The 21,753-nt window shown below is 43.4% G+C and overlaps 2 protein-coding genes across 4 annotated transcripts in view; both read right to left on the reverse strand.

The window, feature by feature from the left end:
- Nucleotides 1–3,963, reverse strand: part of klhl41b (kelch-like family member 41b) — a 7,696-nt gene extending 3,733 nt beyond the window's left edge. The window contains exons 1-3 of the mRNA XM_054794032.1: nucleotides 2,768–3,963; nucleotides 297–454; nucleotides 78–185 (exon numbers count right to left, since the gene is read on the reverse strand). Coding sequence (XP_054650007.1) covers nucleotides 78–185; nucleotides 297–454; nucleotides 2,768–3,883 — 1,382 coding nt within the window. The 5' untranslated portion in view covers nucleotides 3,884–3,963. The remainder of the gene's footprint in view (nucleotides 1–77; nucleotides 186–296; nucleotides 455–2,767) is intronic.
- A 3,902-nt stretch (nucleotides 3,964–7,865) lies between these two features.
- Nucleotides 7,866–21,753, reverse strand: part of LOC129182241 (collagen alpha-1(XXVIII) chain-like) — a 33,571-nt gene continuing 19,683 nt past the window's right edge. For all 3 annotated transcript variants that reach the window (XM_054778093.1, XM_054778100.1, XM_054778084.1), the window contains 21 exons: nucleotides 20,702–20,770; nucleotides 19,840–19,908; nucleotides 19,567–19,635; nucleotides 19,414–19,485; nucleotides 18,500–18,568; nucleotides 18,354–18,425; nucleotides 18,181–18,249; nucleotides 17,521–17,589; nucleotides 17,280–17,348; nucleotides 16,904–16,972; nucleotides 15,497–15,565; nucleotides 14,991–15,059; nucleotides 14,832–14,900; nucleotides 14,668–14,748; nucleotides 14,552–14,587; nucleotides 14,426–14,462; nucleotides 13,766–14,323; nucleotides 12,341–12,594; nucleotides 12,090–12,249; nucleotides 8,615–8,809; nucleotides 7,866–8,493 (listed from right to left, as the gene is read on the reverse strand). In XM_054778093.1, coding sequence (XP_054634068.1) covers nucleotides 8,486–8,493; nucleotides 8,615–8,809; nucleotides 12,090–12,249; nucleotides 12,341–12,594; nucleotides 13,766–14,323; nucleotides 14,426–14,462; nucleotides 14,552–14,587; nucleotides 14,668–14,748; nucleotides 14,832–14,900; nucleotides 14,991–15,059; nucleotides 15,497–15,565; nucleotides 16,904–16,972; nucleotides 17,280–17,348; nucleotides 17,521–17,589; nucleotides 18,181–18,249; nucleotides 18,354–18,425; nucleotides 18,500–18,568; nucleotides 19,414–19,485; nucleotides 19,567–19,635; nucleotides 19,840–19,908; nucleotides 20,702–20,770 — 2,232 coding nt within the window. In that variant the 3' untranslated portion in view covers nucleotides 7,866–8,485. The remainder of the gene's footprint in view (nucleotides 8,494–8,614; nucleotides 8,810–12,089; nucleotides 12,250–12,340; nucleotides 12,595–13,765; nucleotides 14,324–14,425; nucleotides 14,463–14,551; nucleotides 14,588–14,667; nucleotides 14,749–14,831; nucleotides 14,901–14,990; nucleotides 15,060–15,496; nucleotides 15,566–16,903; nucleotides 16,973–17,279; nucleotides 17,349–17,520; nucleotides 17,590–18,180; nucleotides 18,250–18,353; nucleotides 18,426–18,499; nucleotides 18,569–19,413; nucleotides 19,486–19,566; nucleotides 19,636–19,839; nucleotides 19,909–20,701; nucleotides 20,771–21,753) is intronic.

A 21,753-nucleotide genomic window follows, 5' to 3' on the forward strand; every position in this document is an offset into this window, starting at 1 on the left:
ATGTCAGGATGATTACCCCAAATAGCTGCATCGCATGACAGGCGAGGTCTTTGTCATAAACACACACACTGACTCACTTTTCATCCGTCTTGCCACCAATACAATACACCAGCCCTTTGTAGGACACAACTGCATGTCCGTGGATCTTCAGAGGAAGCTTCTTAGTCTCACTCCACCTCAGCTTCCTGAAAGAGGAATGTGGTAAAAAAAATAAAAATAAAAATAAAATCACAAGAAAGCTTAACAAGACTTTGACTTTGAGATGTAAAGCAATGCATGAAATACCAGCTACTAACTCAGTGTCGTAGCACATGACGGTATCCAGTGACTCGTTAGTCTGCAAGTCTTTTCCGGCCACAGCAAACAGTTGGTTGTTGCTCTCGCCGATGCTGAAGAGGCACCGGGGAGAGGGCATGGGTGGCAGGGCGACCCAGTCAGAGGCAAGTGGATCCAGCTAGAGGGAAAATAGCATACAGATTATATGTGCATCATTTTTTAGTAACTTCCTGGAACCATACAGTATGTGTCACATGGTTTTGTGTCCATCCTGCACCCTCAAAATCAGACTCGACGTTGAAATTCCACTACAAAATGTATGGGAAATGAAATGCTAATGATAACATATATTAGTAATCACCAGATACCTTGCAAACAACCCTTCGAGGGTATCAATTCATTTGGAAAGTGATGAAAATGTAATATAGTTAATATTATTATTTTTTTAAGTTATTTATTTGTCTAGTAAGACGTGAAAAGAGAGCTATTGTTGTCTTACGGGATGATTTTTGTAATACAGAGTATTTGTATGATTGTATTTCATTCCAGAGATTTTGAAGTTATATTTGCACCATTGAAACTTATCAAGGAGATATTATTTTAGGCACAATAAAACATGTTGACTAACCTCTGAGAAGCCTATCTGAATTTCTATCTTTGGTTATACAGTAATACAAGTACCTTGTTTAATTGGTTCCAGCGAATTTCCGCAAAGTAGGATTCCTTATTTATAAATGGTATATTTTTGTATAGTTTGCATGTTCTCCCCGTGCGTGTGTGGGTTTTCTCCGGGTACTCCGGTTTCCTCCCACATTCCCACATTCCCAAAACATGCATGTTAGGTTAATTGGGGACTCTAAATTGTCTAAATTATGAATGTGAGTGTGAATGGGTGTTTGTCTATATGTGCCCTGTGATTGGCTGGCGACCAGTACAGGGTGTACCCCGCCTCTCGCCCGAAGCCAGCTGGGATAGGCTCCACCATAGCCCCGCGACCCTAATTAAGATAAGCAGCATAGAAAATGGATGGATGGATGGATATTTGTAGTTACAGCATACAAAATATATTATATATTATAAAACATTCAGAGTGTTTTATAATGCATCTTCTGCATGCTTTATATATGTATCGTAAATTCCGGTGTATAGATGTGTTCATCTACAAATCAGTGAAGTGAAGACCAATCAGCTCTTTATTTACCAGGAGCCAATCATGAGCTATGAAATAACTCACGACGAGCTTGGCAACCCAGTGGAAATTGCAGGAGGTCGTTACTCAATATAACTGTCTGACTCACGGTTTCATCTTACAAACAACATTAAACTCACACAGCAACTAACACTCAAATGTTAAACCAAAGAAATATAGAAACATGTACCAATACGAGTTTAAAATGAAACAAAACAACATTCTAAAGTTTTCCCATAATTCATTTTGTTTGATAAAACCATTTCATTGGAGGAGTATAGAAAGCATAGAAAATGGTGGCTGGCACTGCAATGTTTCCTCTTCTACCAGAGGAAGCCAGAGGACCCAGAGCCCAAAGCCGAGAGGGAGGCTGACGTCATTGCAGCGCCCCAATGAATGTGCTGCTCAGACGCATGTTTTTTTCAATTTTAAAGGCATATATAATAACTTCCTGTGATTTCCAATGGGTTGACAAGCTCATTGTGAGTACACTGATAGCTTGTGATTGGCTCCTGCCAAAGAAAGCGCTATCGTTTCCTCACTGACTCACGAGCGGCACTCGTATTCAAACCATTAGTAGTAGCCCTGGAGTAAAGGAGATGTAGTAAAGGAGATGTCACGAGATTAGAATTTAGCCATAAATTAGTCGCACTGTTGTATAAGCCACAGGCTTCAAAGTTTAAGAAAAAAGGTGCGTCTTATACACCGGAATTTACGGTATTATAATTAATTTAGCCATTTTTATGCTTAATGTAGGCTGCAAAAGTGGCTGCAACATGCATATTTTTGACTAATTATAGGCCACATTCAACCACGAAAGAGTGTGTTTTATTAGTAATAGTTTGAAAAACTGTTATCGAGTGAAGCCACAAAATTTGAACCGTGAAGTGGTGAGATAGTATTTTCTAATATAACAATTTCTATCCATACTGAGGTATCTACATTTTCAGGCATCTTTGAGTAAACTTTGAGTAGTACTTCAGTATTCCACCTGGCGGAGCCGGGTGTCCTGGTTTTCGAAAATCAGAATGGGGTCACCCTGCCGTAGAGTCTTTGAGCAGTGTAGTGATGACATCATAGCAATGTAATATTTGTCATATTTTGGGATGAATAGGACGGAGAAAGTAACAGCTCACCTGTTATGTATGAGCAGCAAAACAAGCGCAAAAGAAAGCAAAAAAAAACTGCATTCACACGACAACATTTTATCAGCTTAATCCACATTATTGTGTATTGTATAAAATAAACCACACGCATTCCTTCTGCTAATCGGCGAGCGGTATAAAAGCACAAGTTGCTTACCAAGTAGAAATAACATTGTAGAGGAACGTCCTTGTTTTCCTCATCCACAAACAGCCCCCCGATGATGTAGAGCTGGTTCTTCTGTGACGTCAGGCTGACGTGGTTGCGGGGCACCTGCTCTGACATGGCCGCCAGGAAACACTCGTTCTCGTTCACGTCGTATGCCACCGCCGCCGAGTCGTTCACCATCACGATGAAGTCCCGTGCGTACATACCCTGTCTGCGGTTGTCGTTCAAGAAGCCAGGGAAGGGGCTATCCTCTTCCTCCTCGCTTCCTGCCTTGCTCGCCCCCGCATCTCCTTCCTTTTTCTTTGGGGTCTCTGGAAGTTTCCCCTTGAAGGCATCTCTGATAACCTGGATAGTCTTCTGGAGTTCAGGGTCCGCCTTGATTATATCGTCGCTCTCCACTTTGTCTTTGAAGTACTTTTCAGGCAGCAGGCGGAAGCGGATGCAGTTGAAAGCGTCTTTCAGGACCTTGATACGCTTATCCTTGTCGTAGCGAACCCAAGCCATGACTGATTCGAACACCATCTCCTCTTTCTCCACATTGAGTGAGTCTCCACCAATGATGGCAAACAGTTCATGGGCAGCCAGCTTGAGGAACTCCTCGTCTTTGTGCAGCAGCTCAAAGCGGTCGGCGATGTAGTTACGAGCGGCGATGGCAAGGCGGGGACAACTGAGCACAAGGCCCATCCTGAAGATGGCCATGCAGTTGCCTAAAGAGATCTTCTTCTGAAGGTAGTTGACACAGACAGTGAAGACAGAGGGGATCTGGAATTTGTTTGCTACAGCAATTATATCCTGAACGTTGTCATCTGTGAGATCAATCTCAGCGGAGTAGAGGTACTGAATGATCATGTCCAAGATGGTGGGGTTGACATCCTCCAGGACCACCTCCTTGGTGTTCTCCACCTCCTTCCCATCCTCTGTGAAGAAGATCTCTCTGAAGTAAGGGCTGCAGGCGGCCATGATCAGTCGATGGCAGGGCAGGCTGCGGTCGCCAACCTTCAAGGTGCAGTCAACAAACTTATTCTCATTCAGGAGCTCCTTCAGACCATCCTGGAGCAGGGTGCTCTGAAAAAGGCGTAGCTCCTCCTTGATGGCGTTGGGATCCATGGCGGTGGAGTAACGTTGAACGAGCAGAGGGGGTCTGTAGAGAAAGCTAGGAGACGGTGAGCACAGGTCCTTTAGGCAGTCAGTCCTGGCAAGAAAGGGCAGTAGAGAGAAAAGCGTCGCAGTTTGAAGACCCTGCAATTTAATCCAGCCCCCTCTCTAAATATAGCCGGCCATGCCTGCCTCATCTCCCCTGGAATCCGCCTAGTCCAACTCACAGTGCAGCAGCGGCCTCACATTGGCAAGCAGCTGCTGTCACCGACGGAAAGAAGCAACTGGCTGTTGAGGATACGCCACCATGATGCAGCTCAGTGTCACCAGGCCAGTTTAGAGCAGAGACAATGGTGTCACAGCCTAGGAATAAATAGCTTGACTTGAGAGGATATTTTTAGGCACCACTGTCACATACTAAATAGGAGTAACTCACAATACAATATTATTATGATATTTCACAAAGATTCACAACCTCAGGGAAGCATCTTCTTGCAAATTAAACATACTAACAGTAATAAAGTATTGAAATATCTACAGTATATGAAAAGCTGATTCCCCTTCAGACAGAGACAATATCAACATTTGATGCTGATGATGTGTATTTTTACTGCATGGTGACAGGATGTGTATTGTCATGGCCTTAAACACACCATCCTTTGATTAAATGACATTTCTTGACTTGACATATTTACAGTGGTGTGAAAAAGTGTTTGCCTCCTTGCTGATTTCTTATTTTTTTGCATGTTTGTCACACTTTAGTATTTCAGATCATCCAACAAATTTAAATATAGGTCAATGACAACACAACTGAACACAAAATGCAGTTTTTAAATGAGACTTTTTATTATTAAGGGAGAAAAAAAGTGATTGCCCCACCTGTTAAAACATAATTTAACTGAGATTAATTGAGATCTATCAGTCTGGAAAAGGTTATAAAGCCATTTTAAAGCTTTAGGACTCCAGCGAACCACAGTGAGAGCCATTATCCACAAATGGTGAAACCATGGAACAGTGGTGAACCTTCAAGGAGTGGCCGGCCAACTAAGATTACCACATGAGCGCAGCAACGACTCATCTTTGGATGTTTTGTGGGGTCTTTTGTGACTCCACAAAACATCCAAAGAACCACAGGCCTCACATGCCTCAGTTAAGGTCAGTGTTCATGACTCCGCCATAAGAAAGACACTGGGCAAATACACTGCGTGGCAGAGTTCCAAGACAAAAAACACTGCTGAACAAAAAAACATTAAGGCTTGTCTCAATTTGGCCAGAAAACATTTTGATGATCCCCAAGACCTCTGGGAAAACACTCTGAAGAGACAAATGTTTAAATTTTTGGAAGGTGTGTGTCCCATTACATCTGGTGTAAAAGTAGCACCGCATTTCAGAAACAGAATGTCATACCAACAGTAAAATATGGTGGTGGTAGTGTGATAGTCTGGGGCTGTTATGCTGCTTCAGGACCTGGAAGACTTGCTGTGATAAATGGAACCATGAATTCTGCTGTCTACCAAATAATCCTGAAGGAGAACGTCCAGCCATCTGTTTGTGACCTCAAGCTGAAACCAACTTGGGTTCTACAGCAGGACAATGATCCAAAACACACCAGCAAGTCCACCTCTGAATGGCTGAAGAAAAACAAAATGAAGACTTTGGAGTGGCCTAGTCAAAGTCCTGACCTGAATCCTATTGAGATGCTGTGGCATGACCTTAAAAAGATGGTTCATGCTGGAAAACCCTCCAATTTGACTGAATTACAACAATTCTGCAAAGATGAGTGGGCCAAAATTCCTCCACAGCGCTGTAAGAGATTCACTGCAAGTTATCGCAAATGATTGCTTGATTGCAGGTGTTGCTGCTAAGGGTGGCCCAACCAGCTATTAGGTTTAGGGGGCAGTCACATTTTCACACAGGGCCATTTAGGTTTGGATTTTTTTTCTCCCTTAATAATAAAACTCTTCATTGAAAAACTGCATTTTGTGTTCAGTTGTGTTGTCACTGACTAATAGTTAAATTTGTTTGATGATCTAAAACATTAAGTGTGACAAATATGCAAAAAAAATAAGAAGGGGGCAAACACTTTTGCACACCACTGGATGTATTTTTTGCACAGGCCATACAGCTAAACATTCAATATGTTAAACACTGTTGTACATGAGGCTATTGCTGTTTACTGTTTAGTCTGACCAGTGGTGTTTAGTACATGTCATACTTTGGCCTTCACTGGGGACTTACGTGACCAAATCCACCGCTTAATACCACCACTATCATGTCACAATTATACAAACCATCAACAATATACAAAATCGCAATATAACAATGCACGGCATTACAGACTTTCTGGCGAATACCATTACTACCCTTTATCTTTGAATACATTGTTTCTAATCAACTCCAAATTTCTATACTACAACATTATCTGGAGCAGTTCAGAATCAATATATATCTAATAGCACGACAAAAACATACAAATTTAATCAAATACATCATAGTCACTATACTCACTTGTCTCACGGACCTTCAGTGGAAGTGGCGAACAAACCCTTTCCCAGGCTGGCTTTAATAATAAATAATATACAGAAACTCACTTATTTGTTCATATAACGCACACAGAACGATGAACAACATTGTTCAAGCATAGCGCTGTTCGCATGATGATGCGTTCAAGCGCGCTGGTATGAGTGTTAGGCATAGGCTTTCAAATATCAACCAATCAGAAGACAGAAAAATGGTGACATTACGATACGCCTGCTGGCTGGCCCTGCGAGGCAAATTTCAAATCTGATTGGTTCAAGAAACAGCTCCATTGCTAATAAGTAAGTGACATTGGGCCAGCACTACTAACTCTGAAGGCCATGGGCAGATTACGTTGACATGGCCACCAATAGAATGCGATTGGACAAAACAATCTAACAGCCAAGAGACACACTACAAAACGAGTTTAATAGTTGGGCGACCAGTCCAGGGTGTACGCCACTTCTCGCCCGAAGACAGCTGGGATAGGTCTCCAACCTGTATGGGAAATGGATGACTGGACAGACTGCATTTCATGGAACAAATACTAGAATTTACGTTATAAACGCAGGTTGTGCTTCTGATAGTGGCCAGTAGGCCAGCGCAGAAGGACTTGCTGGCACTGACTGCACACTGATGACACAATTCAGGCATGTCTCGTAGGTAGGCATCTGCAATGATGTTAATTTGGTGCTGGGTTGACCATGAATTTTGAGCCAATAGTGCTCTCGCAAACGAAGGCATTCATGTTTATCAAAGACAAGAGCACATTCGATTAAAGTCCGTACAGGTCAAGGAACATTATTCGGGTGAGACAGATGATTACAAAGGTTTCCAAAAATGGATCAGTGAAGTTTGGGTGCAGCAGCTGTGAACACAAACAGGTGACAAGCACACATGCAGGAAACCATAGGCTAGCCCCACCCCCTCGTTTGCTGCGGGGCAAATTTTACAGTCCAGCAACTGTTCAGCTCCGGAGGAGACAACACTCAGACATTTTTTGGGACACCAAGATCCGATTCACTGGATCGATAGAATCCTGAATTGCTGCCTTCTTGCTTTCGCCGGAAAGTGTGTGAGGACTGTGTGGAGTTAGGTAACATTTCTCCAGTGGGCAGTACTAAAGATAGATCAGACTACGCCACTTGTCAAGGAGTATCTCACATGTAATTTAAGCAGAAGAGGAGAGTCGAGACAAAGCTGCAGGGAGTTCAAGATGCAAATGTGTAAATATCAATCAGGCCTGCCTGAATACTTAGAGGCCATATGTAAGTTATTAAAAATGTATTTGATTTGCGATTTCTCAAAACACAGCATGTCTGTGTTGAATAATAACTTAAAAAGTAAATTGGTTACCATCCAATCAACTGGCATGTTGTTCTCAGTGATGCCGAAAACCAGCTCATTAGTCACTTCATCATGAACTGCTCCAACCACCTTGACACACAAATAATTGCTGAAGAATCTGTCATTCGTTCAGTTCATGTTTATTAAAAGCACCGGATGTTTCTCACGAGGTGTTCATAGTGCACTGAAAAGCAGCATGTACACACGCGGCTTCTCAAAATTAAGCTGGCTATTCGAAGTTAAACTACTTTTACTACATCCCTGACCCCTTGACATGGCTGTGAATGTCCCAGCAGGGGGCAGTCAATGCATTGTGTGTGTCAAAAGAACTGCACCGCAATCAATTATACTACCACAATAAAACACTGCCTTTACAAAGGTATTTACTACTCTATTTAGTGTGTTTTGATTCAGCTCTTGAATTGGATTTCATTCAATTGTGTTGGTGTACCCAATGTGGCGGGTAATTACAGGTATGATAAAACAGTACTGAAACTGAAATGCATAAAGTTAATCAGCAATTTAAACATCAATTTGTATTTACTGACAAAATGGACATTTCGGCAGTGTGCTGCTGGTTGAAGCTTAGTAAACGCACTCATTTGCAGCGTCACTCAGAGACTGTATGAAAAAAAAAGTTCAGTTCCCATGGGGAGAGGAAATACACAGCCTCTGTTCCTGAATAGGAGCGATGAAGAATTGTAGATTCTGAAGCAAAACCAGAATCTAGCATGTAGTAGATGCCTTCACTCAGCTTCCTATACAACAGAATAGAAGAGAAACGCACAACTCTGTGTCAACCACAATCAAAAACCTACATTTGCAATCCTAGATTGAATTGTATATGTATTTCTGTATATACAATAAACTGGATTGTACCCTTAGATGTGGTTAGCACACAAGTCGTCTTGCACTCTTCTTCTGTGTCGAAACGGTTTTTGTTGCCGCTGCAGCCTCCGAACCAGAACTGAGCACAGGCGTTGGCCTGCTTGTCATAGTACCAGTGGATGCTATAGTCGCGGCATGAGCCCGGATCTAGGGCCAAGGCGCAGCGAGGGTCCAAGGGTGCAATCTCTGCATAAAAAAACATGATGGGAGAGGTCAATAAAAAAGCAGTTTACCATCTGTTGTTGACCCGTCTGTCTAATCCCACCTGAGAGAGGCCAGGCCTTGACATGACTTACTGCGCTTCAGATTTCATTGGCTTGAAATGACCTCTTTGCCACAAAATGTTTATACTATATATGGACAAAAGTAATGGGACTAGAAATGGTCATTTTACAATTCATTTGGGATTTTGCAATGTGAAGAATTATGTTGATCGTGTGGAATTGGTGGTTTGTTTTTTATTGGCCCATGAAAAAAATGGGAATAAACCAAAAAGAAATAAAGACGATAAGATCTTTTTTTTCTCGGATGTGTATCAGCAAATCACAATCCACTGAGTTGATCGCTGTAGTTATTCGATGTTTAAGGTCATAGAGATTAGTGTTCGGGTTAGTTAGTTCGGGAGCCTGAGGATCTCATCTCTGCTATTTGCAGACGATGTGGTCCTGATGGCCTCATCAGGCTGTGACCTTCAGCGTTTGCTGGGGTGGTTTGTAGCTGAGTGTGAAGCTTCTGGGATGAGACTCAGCACCTCCAAATCTGACACCATGGTTCTCATTTGGAAAAGGGTGGACTGCACCCTCCGGGTTGGGAATGAGATCCTGCCCCAGGTGGAGGGGTATCTCAGGGTCTTGTTCACGAGTGATGGAAGGTTAGAGTGTGAGATCGACAGGTGCATCGGTGGCAGTAATTTGGTCTCTGTACCAGATCGTCGTGGTGAAGAGAGAACTGAGCCGGAAGGCAAACCTCTCAATTTACCGGTCGATCTATGTTCCCACCCTCACCAATGGTTAGGAGCTTTGGGTCGTGACCGAAAGAACGAGACCGCAGATACAAGCTACTGAAACGAGTTTCTTCCGTAGGGTGGCTGGACTCACCCTAAGAGATAGGGCAAGGAGCTCAGTCATCCGGGAGGGGCTGAGAGTAGAGCCGCTGCTCCTTCACATTGAAAGGAGCCAGTTGAGGTGGCTCGGGCATCTAGTCCAGAAGAAGGCCCCGGGGAAGACATAGGACACACTGAAGGGATTATGGCCTGGGAACGCCTTGGTGTTCTCCCGGTGGAACTGGAAGAGGTGGCCGGGGACCGGGAAGTTTGGACTTCCCAACTGAGACTGGGACCCAGACCGGAATAGGCGGAAGAAAATGGAGGGATGGATGGAGGTTAGTGGGTAGCGGTGGAACATAAACAAGATCTATTACATTTCCATCCATCCAGCCGCTTATCCTCATTAGGGTCGCGGGGGTATGCTGGGGCCTATCCCAGCTGAGTTTGTGCTAGAGGCGGGGTACACCCTGGACTGGTTGCCAGCCAATCGCAGCTATGACATTTCCCCACAAGAAAAAAAAAATCACACACGGTGAGGTCGGGGGATCCCACATGCCAAGCACAAAGACCAATGTCTTGTGCCCCCTTCTGAGCAACGTTGCCGGAGGAACAAGGCGACTGCAGCGCCCATGTGGCCAGGGGTGCCGCCAGGAATTTTGGGCCCCATGAAAAGAAATCACATTGGGCCCCCTGGGCAGCTGTGGTCACTACATCTCTAGGATTAACTAACCCTTAAAAGCTATTTTTATGCTATTTGACTATAGAACCTGAATTTAGTTAGATGCATGTTTTGGAGTAATAGGATACATTGGAAACACATTGTTCAGTAACTTATTTTTAAAACAAAATAAGACAAAAAAAAGAGCTCGAACATTGATTGACATACCATCATGCCACCATGGCTTTCCAGCAGAGTGGGTAAAATCATTCATTAAATTAATTCATTATATGAGTGACAGTGCAGGAAAAAGTCTAGAGTTAAATTTCATGTAAAGCGCCCCGTCATTCATTAATGCCATTGACATTTTACAAACCATTTACTACAGTAATTGAATGTAAGGTAATATCTCAATGTTTTGTGTGATTACTGCCGCCTAGTGAGGGAGAGATAATCAAACGATATTGCGAGGAACAATTGTACATACAGTGGTGTCCTGATTTCGTATTGTTTTGCATGTTTGTCACACTTAAATGTCTCAGATTATCAAACAAATTAAAATATTAGTCAATGACAACGCAACTCAACACAAAATGAAATGAAACGTGAATGAAACGTTTTATTATTAAGGGAGGAAAACAATCCAAACCTACATGGCCCTGTGTGAAAAAGTGCCCCCCGTCTGTGGTCTGACGCGACAAAAGTTAAACCTTTTGGAAGGTGTGTGTCCCATTACATCTGGTGTAAAAATAACACCGCCTTTCAGAAAAAGAACATCACACCAACAGTAAAATATGGTGGTGGTAGTGTGATGGTCTGGGGCTGTTTTGCTGCTTCAGGACCTGGAAGACTTGCTGTGATAAATGGAACCATGAATTCTGCTGTCTACCAAAAAAATCCAGAAGGAGAATCTCCGGCTATCTGTTCGTGACCTCAAGCTGAAACCAACTTGGGTTCTGCAGCAGGACAATGATCCAAAACACACCAGCAAGTCCACCTCTGAATGGCTGAAGAAAAACAAAATGAAGACTTTGGAGTGGCCTAGTCAAAGTCCTGACCTGAATCCTATTGAGATGCTGTGGCATGACCTTAAAAAGGCGCTTCATGCTGAAAAACCCTCCAATGTGGCTGAATTACAACAATTCTGCAAAGATGAGTGGGCCAAAGTTCCTCCACAGCGCTGTAAGAGACTCATTGCAAGTTATCGCAAACGCTTGATTGCAGTTGTTGCTGCTAAGGGTGGCCCAACCACACAGGGCCATGTAGTTTGGAGTTAATTTTCCCCCTTAATAATAAAAAGTTTCATTTAAAAACTGCAGTTTGTGTTCAGTTGTGCTGTCATTGACTAATATTTTAATTTGTTTGATGATCTGAAACTTTTAAGTGTGTCTGTGGGAATCATCTTCATTCAGAGGAACATTTGTGAGGTCTGAGGTTGCTGGTGGTGGACCAAATTGTCTGGTTCACAGTCTCTGTTGTGGGAGATTTATACTTTTGCTGTGCGCCGCCTGCTTGCACTGTGCTACAGACACTGAGGGAGAGAGCCGAGCAGGGAAAGAGTACTGCTGGCACATTTTCTCTTATATATGTTTGATTTCTGGGTGCTCTTTGCTGTAATTTTAACGCTGTCTGTAGTCTGTGCAGTGTTGGTGTATGACTGCACAGCAAAAAACGTGTCATTCCTCTTTAGAAGTGTTCTCTGAAAGCAACTTCACAAAGCACTTCAGTAGTTTTATCAAGCTTATTAGTAAAGTCTCGTCTACCTTTTGGAAGAGATGGCCTTGGCTGCACAGGTGATGTTGTTACATTAACAGTAGAAGATGGCACAGACTGTTCTCTGTGAGACGGAATAGGCTGGAACTCGCCACGGTTAAAAGTGTCTCCACGCTCAGTCCCCCATTGTGTTGTCTCAGTGTATCCTTGCTAATGGTGAAATATACAAGAGTTCATTAGGGTTGATACTTCCTCCACGTGCCTGAATCGTACACATTTGCATTGCAATGACTGTCCATACCTGTCCTGTTCTGGATCCTTTATGGTCATGTTGGCTTGTCTCCCCTCTTCCACTGGGGTTCTGGCTGTTGGTCTGACGGGAGTTCGGGAGTTCCCATTCAGTGGCAGGCTGGTACCCATAGCCGCCTACTGCATACCTCCCATTGTTCCCATCCCTGCTGTTGCTGTGGCCATTGTTTCCATTAGTGATTCTGTTATATATCAGGGCTCCATTCTCGTCCTCACAGAACTGACTGACCAACTTGGATTCCAGAGCTGAGACGGAGAAACATAAAAACCTGCTGTTATTGTGCACCCTCTCCGTGAGATTTTCCTGCCAAAGTAAACCAGACAAACATTCACGGTGGCCAAAGGGTGAAGTCTAATGACTTAGATTTACACCTTTCAGTGGCAATGCTTGACATTATACAGGTGGTCCTCGGTTTACGGTGTTTTGTGGTTATAAACTCCAAAAAATGAATTCAAAACGTAATTTTGGCCCGTAAACACGAGACTCGCTCAAGAACTAGTTAGAGCGGAAGAATACAACACTTGACTGCCGTGACCATCATTAAGGATAAAGATCGTATTGTAAATTCTACCCGGATGTTGTAGGGATGACGAGGATGTGTTCAATCAACCATCTCTTTATTGGCTACTGTTTGCCACAAACACGCCAAAACAACATCAGCAAACTCAACTGTCCTCTCTGCACGGAGCCACCCTTTGTGCACACACAGGACTCCACCTGTCACGTTCACAGTCGGAAATCACAGAACTCAACAGGTCGCTTCAGTATCACATATCACATCTTAAAGGATTTGTTCCTACGAAAGTGACAGTAATAACTACAAAGTGTAGTGTTTTTTTGTTCTCTATTTTTTTTTTAAATCACTGTTCACTGTTTAAACACTGAAATAAATGAAAACCATTAATATGTACCACCATTACCAAGAATGAAAAAGTGATAACAAATAAAATCCAAGGCACTAGCAACCTTTTCATCTCAATAATAAGACTACGACACTGCTCAGTTATTACTGTCGCTTTCAGGGAATCAGTGACCTGGCAGTTACGTGTCCTGTGGTGTTAAAGAGTTTGTGATTTCATACTGTCTGTGAACGTGACATGTGTTCTGATTGTGAGGACGGCGGCTTTGTACAGAGAGGACGGTTGTGTTTGCTGATGTTGTTTTGGCGTGGCCTGTTTTGTTTTTGCATTAAAGACATTGTTGATCGACCACCTCCACCACGTAGCGTGTTATTTCACGGTGGACTACACTGCAACTACTTTTTGAGCGAGTTGGCGTTGACGGCTCAAAATAAAGTTTTTAATTATTTAATGTACATAACCACAAAACGCCTTAACAGGGAGATGCCGTAAACTGAGGACTACCTGTATATTTTCCAAGGCACAATACATTGATTGTCATCCAGTGTTTTTCCACCTGGCAAGGTGTTGAAGTCATCAATGAGGAACATATGCTCAGTGTCGGGGTCAGATGCGATCAGATTGAGCTCTCGAAGAAACTCTGCCTGCGTTGGGTCCGAAGTGTTGACAATGCCCAAGGCAAACATCTCGATATTGGCGGCGTGAGCTTCACGCACAGCGATGTCGACCTTCACCGGCTCTCTTTTGTCCGCCTGTCCATCAGTAATCACGATGGCCACTTTGCTGACCCCGAGGCGTGAGCTGTAGAAGGCCTCCTGGGTAGCTTTGCGGATAGCCGTACCTGTGTAGGTACCCTCCCCCATATAGGGTATGTTCCTAATAGCCTGTTTGATGTCCTGTTTGGTCACATAGCGGGCCAGGTTGAACACCAGCTTCACCTCCAGGCTATACAGCACTAGGCCGATCCGGGTGGCATTGCGGCCCACCGTGACTCGGTCCACCAATGCGTTGACAAAGTCTTTGATGATTTCAAAGTTCTCTGGACCCACGCTCTCTGAGCTGTCAATGACAAACACTAGTTCCATAGGCCTCTCCTTGCACTTAACCCCACACCCTGGAATGATAACAGACCGGTATAATAATTGGACAATTTGACCATAGTTAGTTCCAATGATATATCACTTGAGAAGCAGAATAAATAGAATTGATACCGTACCGCAGATCTCTTTGATCAGTCGTATGATGTCCTCTCTCTGTAACAAACACACATCATTCAGCACCCGTATCAATGAGCTTCATATTAGCATCCCATGAAAAACTAGATGGAAGAAATGTCACTCACTGTGAGACCTGCTTCCCCTTTCACACCAGATCGACCCTCAGGTAAGAATAAATCTTTCATTACTGATACATGGAACCGTTCCATTTCCATTATGCATTTCAACAAATAATACTTACAGGTTGCCCTGGACTTCCTGGGTCACCCATGTCTCCCTTGAAGCCCTTCTGCCCCCTGTCCCCTGCAGTGCCACGGTCTCCCTGCCACACAGTGCACAACAGAAAATCAGCAACGGAATATCTGCGTGCGACGTTACATTCTAAAAGTCCATTTTAGCAAGTACTTTAGCTCCGGGAAAGCCTTCTCCGGGGGGTCCCCTTGGTCCTGTCACGCCCTGGACCCCCTGCTCACCCTGCAAAAAAAAAAAAAAAAACACATGGGCAAACAGATAAGAAGTATTTTACAAGTAATTCAATGACTATGGCAGAGGCAGCAAACCTACCTTTGGTCCTTGGACTCCAAGTCCTGGTGGTCCAACTGGTCCCAGGGGGCCAGGTCGCCCTGGGTGACCCTGCCACACAAAACATGCAGGCTACATTGTCACAGGTGATGATGCCGATTTTTACATTATTCCCTTGATTTATTTGTTTTTTGGAACCAAAGTCTAACAGTTTCCTGTTCTGTGAATGCGACGTCTAATGTACTTTGACTTTAAATCGATGTTTTATGGACTGTATTCACTGTGCTGATGTAATCTACCTGGGTGTGATGGAAGGCATATGGGTGTTGCATCTGTTAGATGATTTTTTTAAAGCCAAGCATTGAATGAGAGCTATAACCTAAATAACCTGAATACATTAACGTGTTCTCTGACTAGCGCTAAAATGTCATTCTCGGGTGTCAGATGCAGCAAAATAAAGCTTGTGTGTTGTGTAAGTTTTCAAATGTAATGGAAAAAAATGTGACCTTGAACATAATTTAGGTCACTTGTAACCTAACAGCATATACCTGAGGTCCTGGGAGGCCTTCACCTGGAGGTCCTGGTAAACCAGGCAACCCTCGGAAACCAATATCCCCCTAAAGCAAAGAGACGTAATGGAGATAGATGAACATATACCAAAGCATATTTTATTTATTGGTTCTGGAAGCCAATGGGTCATTGTGTCAATTCAGACATTACTGTGAAAGGATCAAAAACACAAAGAGCATATAGCTGACAAACATTAAAGGGATTGCACAGTACTGTTATAAGTTCAAAGTCGAACTCAAGCAACTGCTGTAAATGGCCTACACTTATTCGTATGCAGAGCCGGCTGGCCCATTTGGCAAAATAGGCGCTGTGGCCTCCAGGGGGCACCAAAAATTGCGGAAAAAAATTCACATTCAATATAATTATATCAAAACTTATTACTTTTAAATATTACAATAGAAAAGCTTGTATTGATTCAAACATAAAGCGATGCCCAAGTTATATTACTTCTGATAACAAATAAGTCTCCCCTCGCATCATTTTTGTACATAGTGTTGTGTATATAAGTATTTTACACAGCTTTTGTATGTATTTCGTTTTTGTATATAGTTATTGCATAGTGTGAATGTAGCTTATGTAGAGAGTCATTATGTGTGTGGTTATTTAAACTGTTTGATTTATGCTCCGATTGGCCGATTGGTGCCGGCCGATTTCCGTAAAAAACACGTGATTGGCATATGCCGATTAATGCTGTTCAAAGTCGATTCAAAAAACCAATCGGAGTGCGGTGTGCATGTAGTAAACACTACATGTGTGTTGTGCCACATCGGGTTGTCAACACCCATATTGAGCCGACAACGGAGGCACTTTGTCCCGTATTGTCACGAACTTCGCGTCTTCGGACTCCAATGTGACTTTTACCACAGAGACGCAACGCAGTTAGTTCGGCGCACGTTCATGGGGTACGCACTAGCCAACTAAATAACATACTAACATGGGGTACGATCACTATGTGATCGGTATTGGTATTTGTATTTTGTGGTAAGGGTATTTAAATTGCATTTCAGATTGCTTTTGTATTTATTTATAATTTGTTAACCATGTCAATGGGGCGACACATTATCTTACAAATTAAAGACAGCAATAAAAACATTCATGCCATTCAATATCTCTTGTAAGGGTGTGTAAATCGCAGATGGAGGGGGGCGCCATATAAAATCCCACCTAGGGCGCCACTGTTTAGTTTAGTGACTTCCAAATTGTATCAACTGTGTTATTCGACTTCTCTTAACACCTGAGCTATTCTGCCAACTTTGTAATAAAATATTGAATCAAAACATATCAAGCGCCTGAACACATGTGCTTCAAGCACCAGAAAGAGCATCCATTTTAAATTTGCACTTGCACAATTTTACATTCACTTGTCTGTTTCATGCTATATTCACCTTTGGTCCAGGAATTCCAACGCCCTCTTGGCCAGGTTCTCCTGGAAGCCCAGGTAGACCAGGAGGTCCCTAACCAATACAGGACATGGTGGTATCACACACTAATACACAAATGAGACACAGTGAATACATTCTTGTTACACCACAAAAAGGGAAGTGGCGCCGTGCATCCTCACTGTGATTACTTTGCTTTGAAATAATGACTATATTCTTATCAATGGCCCGACGTTTTAAACGACGTACCACAAGCAGCTACCAAAACATAAATTGATAAATGACAAGGTGATGAATGAAAGGCCGCAGGATGGACAGAGTTAAAAAAAAAAGACAGATGGTAGAAATGACAGACAAGCCCGTGTGTAAACCAGTTCCTTACAACGGGGCCAGGATAGCCTTCTCCTTTCGGACCGAATGGACCTGGCAGGCCCAGATCTCCACGGTCACCCTATGGCACACAGGAGCAATACATGCACGTCAATGTTGATGTTGTGATGTTTTTTTCATTAACAAAAGATAAATGGTGGAGAAAGGAGGCACAAAAATACGCAGATGTAAAGTTGTTGATGTAATATTGTCATTAAGGAAAAGTCGAGCATAAAAAAAAAATACAACCTCACCTTTGGACCAGGAAGCCCGTAGCCAGTCTCCCCAATCGGACCAGGAGGGCCGCTTGGCCCAACGTCACCCTAGAACAAATTCAATTTACATCTCATGTTTACTAGGAGGTAACAGTAGCAGTGTAACAGTGTGACACAAGGAAAAGCCTCGTCAGTGGCTTAAAGCAGTTATTCCTAACTGGTGGGTCGCGGCCCACTTGCCGTTTTCACCGTCTTTCTCACGGTCTTTGTCTAAAATAATAATGTAATGACCCAATGTCCATGAATGCCCCTCGCATTCTTGTCTGTGCTATTTGCTTGCTACGCCGCCACGAGGTGCATGTCACGTTCATGGGCGACTTTGTCAAGAGTCTAGCTTGAGCAGGAGGGGAAGGACATCAAGTCCGAGTGACACACAGCTGCAGATATCTGCTGGAGAACAGCATGCCATAAAGAGAGAGGCAGCGTCACGTTGCTGCAGCTCGGGTCGTGTTGCAAACAGTCGCTTTAAATATAAGACATTTGAGAAGTTTGTGTTGAAACATTTCCGTAGTTTGGGTCGCCACGTGTCATTGAGGAGTGATGCTGGGTCCCACAGCCGAATCAGTTAAACATATTATATATAGTAGTTGCGTTTTCACAGACTTACTGAAAGCAAACATTCTAGCGTCTGAAACTTACCTTGGGTCCCATGACAAAACGTCCTGGTGGACCAGGTAAACCCACCCTGCCTTGTGCCCCCGGTTCTCCCTGAAGATTTAAATGAAGCCAAAAAGGAAGAAGTTGTGCATTTGCTTGCGATACCTCATCTTTCATTTATACAATTAAATCTGTTTCCCTGTCCCAGTCCTCACCTTAGGTCCTAATGGGCCACTAATGCCAGGTGGCCCGGTCAAGCCTCTTATTCCCCTTTGACCTTGGTCGCCCTTGTGGGTACATGGGGAATACAGTCATTAGTCATGTACAGCTCACCTCCTACAAGGTAAGGGGACTTTTTTACCTTTTCGCCTTGGATGCCAATTCCAGATGGCCCTTCTTGCCCCCTGAGGCCTGGAACTCCTGGCTCGCCCTAAAGTCACAGAGCACACACACATGCATGTCCTTCATGACAAAAAGTACAGGAGGCACAGAAATCGTATTTGGACAACGACAGAGCATTTTGATTTTAACTTTACACACCAAAACCATGGATTTAAAATACAGTGTTCTCTCGTTTATCGCAGGGGATCGGTTCCCAAAATAGCCAGCAATAAGTGAAATCCGCCAAAACATATTGTTGCTGTGATCCTATTTTTCTCATCCTCCTCTTCCAACCAAAGATTCATTTATTCCACAATGGCGCCGTACAGCCGCGTGACGTCTACCTTCCTTCATCATGTCCAAGGGTCCAACTTTTTGTGCAATGGTTAGCATCTTCGTCTGCCTTTTGGGTGCAGAACGTTTAATGGACATTGTGGGTTTTGTCGGGGAGAAAATATGCAAACAGAGAGTTCAGAGACTCTGCAAGCTGTTTGCTAGCGATCAAACAACAGGAAACAAGGCAGTTCGGCACGAAAGAGATTGACAATGGTCTACAGCCAATCAGGACGCAGAAGGCAATGGGCGGGTTCTCCCTTTGCCAATCTTTGCCAACTAGAAAACAATGCATGTTTACACGCTGTAAAAAAACAAAAAAGCGAAAACTGATGGAGCGAGGGAACACTGTAAAACAAACATACTACACCCTGTGTCAAACATGGCGGAGGCAGTGTTGTATTAAAGGTCAATTTGTAATGATGATGATGATGAAAGTGCAGTGAAAGCCTGAAATCCATGGGGTTCAAAATGAGCTACATAAAATGGAGGTAGTCAAGCATAATAGTTGCTGCAATTCCTAGTAATGTTCACCATTAACGCAAGCGACAGAGTAACTACCTTTTGTCCAGGCGCTCCATCCTCCCCTGGCAGACCTGGTACCCCTGAGAATCCTGTTGAGCCTGGCTCACCCTGACGACACAGTGAGTCATTTTATTGATCTGAAGACTGTAATCACTGATGACGTTTGACCATCACAGAGAGTTCACACACCTTATCTCCAGGTTCTCCACTTCCTTTCTCTCCCGGAGAGCCAACCTCACCCGGGAACCCCTGGTCTCCCTGAGTCAGGCGAAAACATGACAGAAGGCAAAAGCATGAGTGAAACTACATTTCCTCACAACTTAGTCAAGAGTTGACGCACTGCGTAACAATAATACATTTGATTTTGGGGAACATCTGGATAAGTAAGTCAATTGGGATTTTTTCCTAACATTTACTTACTTTATTTACTGTATAATGAAGGCAGTGATTTGTCGTACAAACCTTGGGTCCAGGTAAGCCTTCTCCTGGTGGGCCTCGTAGTCCTGGCGGCCCTCTCGGACCTTCAATGCCCTGCAAGTGTGGGATTTAAATATACACTCGTCCCTCGCCACTTTGCGGTTTGAACATCGCTCCCTCACTCTATTGCGTTTTTTCAAAAAAGTATTAGGTCAATGCGTTGTGCGCTCATAGCCTGGACGCAGCCCGCAAGCAGCGGTGGTTTCCTCCTTCACTAAAAGTGCTTCTTCATGTCTGGGCGGGTTGGGACGGCCTCACACACAGACACAATACAGACAGACTCACTGGCTGCAGCTCCAGCGCTGTCTAGAGTATGTGTGACTGGTCAATCGCAGAGCGTGAAGAGTGAATACATAATGAGGATTTTCTATCATGACGATTACGACTCATCCCGACTAGTTAGCTTGGCAGCTTGGTATGCTTAAAGCGGCGCCCGCCTCGTGTCCCTGCAGAGATTCCGCAGCCTGTGCGCAAGAGTTGTGCAATGTGGTGTAAACAAAGATATGTCATAATGAGAATGGATGATAAGACTGACGTCCATCATTTTTTTTAATGCCATGCGACGCACATTATGTTCGAGACACAACAACAAGGAATGTGAGTTACTATGTTTTATTATCGCTTATCGTGCCAACTATATTAGGTAATACGAGTGTAAAGGTGACCACAGGCGTGTTATTTATAGTCCATTTACTAATATTGAATCCTACTTTGCAGAAAGTCACTTATCACGGGCGGGTCTGTAACCAATTAACTGCGATAAATGAGGGACGACTGTATAAACATCCGATAATAACATATGGGTAAAATTGTCATTGTGCTTTATAATGTGGAGGCAGGTACTTGCCTTCTCACCCTGCATGCCCACACCTGGTAGGCCAACAAGCCCTGCAGGACCTGGAGGGCCAAACTCCCCCTATAAGAACACACATAAGCAACGACACGAGCATGTAAATGTTGCCAAGATGCACGACACTGCATGTGTTATGTCCGTAGATACCATAAAAGCATACTGTTGCAAAGAGAAACGTGTACATCAGTGCTATAAAATGTGTTGTTGCCAGCACCAAGCAGCTAAGGAAGTTATGTTTGTTTGTTATACAGTAGATAGAGTCTAAGGTCATGCTCGTCATCCAGATCACACCACATCATACCACTCCTATTTTTCATGAACTGAATTCAAAGAACTAAAATTTGATTTTTGTACACAAAAGGCCAATCACAAATCTGTCAAAATATGTGCTACCGAGCACTTCTCCTTCACCGAGATAACCCATCCACCTCACAGGTGTAGCATATCAAGATGCTGATTAGACAGCATCATTATTGCCCAGGTGCAGGTGTGTGTGTGTGTGTGTATGTGTACGCACACACACAAACACACACACATATATACATATATATATATATATATATATATATATATATATATGTGTATAATGACAACACAACTGAACACAAAATGCAGTTTTTAAGTGAAACTTTTCATTACTAAGGGAGAAAAAAATCCAAACCTACATGTCAAACCACAGTGAGAGCCATTATCCACAAATGGCGAAAAGATGGAACAGTGGTGAACCTTCCCAGGATTGGCCGGCCAACCAAAATGACCCCAAGAGCGCAACAACGACTCATCCAAGAGGTCACAAAAGACCCCACAACAAAATCCAAAGAACTGCAGGCCTCACTTGCCTCAGTTAAGGTCAGTGTTCATGACTCCACCAAGAAAGACACTGGGCAAAAACGGCCTGCATGGCAGAGTTCCAAGACGAAAACCACCGCTGAACAAAAAGAACATTAAGGCTCGTCTCAATTTTGCCGCAAAACATGATGATCCACAAGACCTTTGGGAAAATACTCTGTGGTCTGACGAGAACAAAGATGAACTTTTTGGAAGGT

The sequence above is a fragment of the Dunckerocampus dactyliophorus genome, chromosome 1 (genome assembly GCF_027744805.1).
Source record: "Dunckerocampus dactyliophorus isolate RoL2022-P2 chromosome 1, RoL_Ddac_1.1, whole genome shotgun sequence".
Classification (NCBI taxonomy): Eukaryota; Metazoa; Chordata; class Actinopteri; order Syngnathiformes; family Syngnathidae; genus Dunckerocampus; species Dunckerocampus dactyliophorus.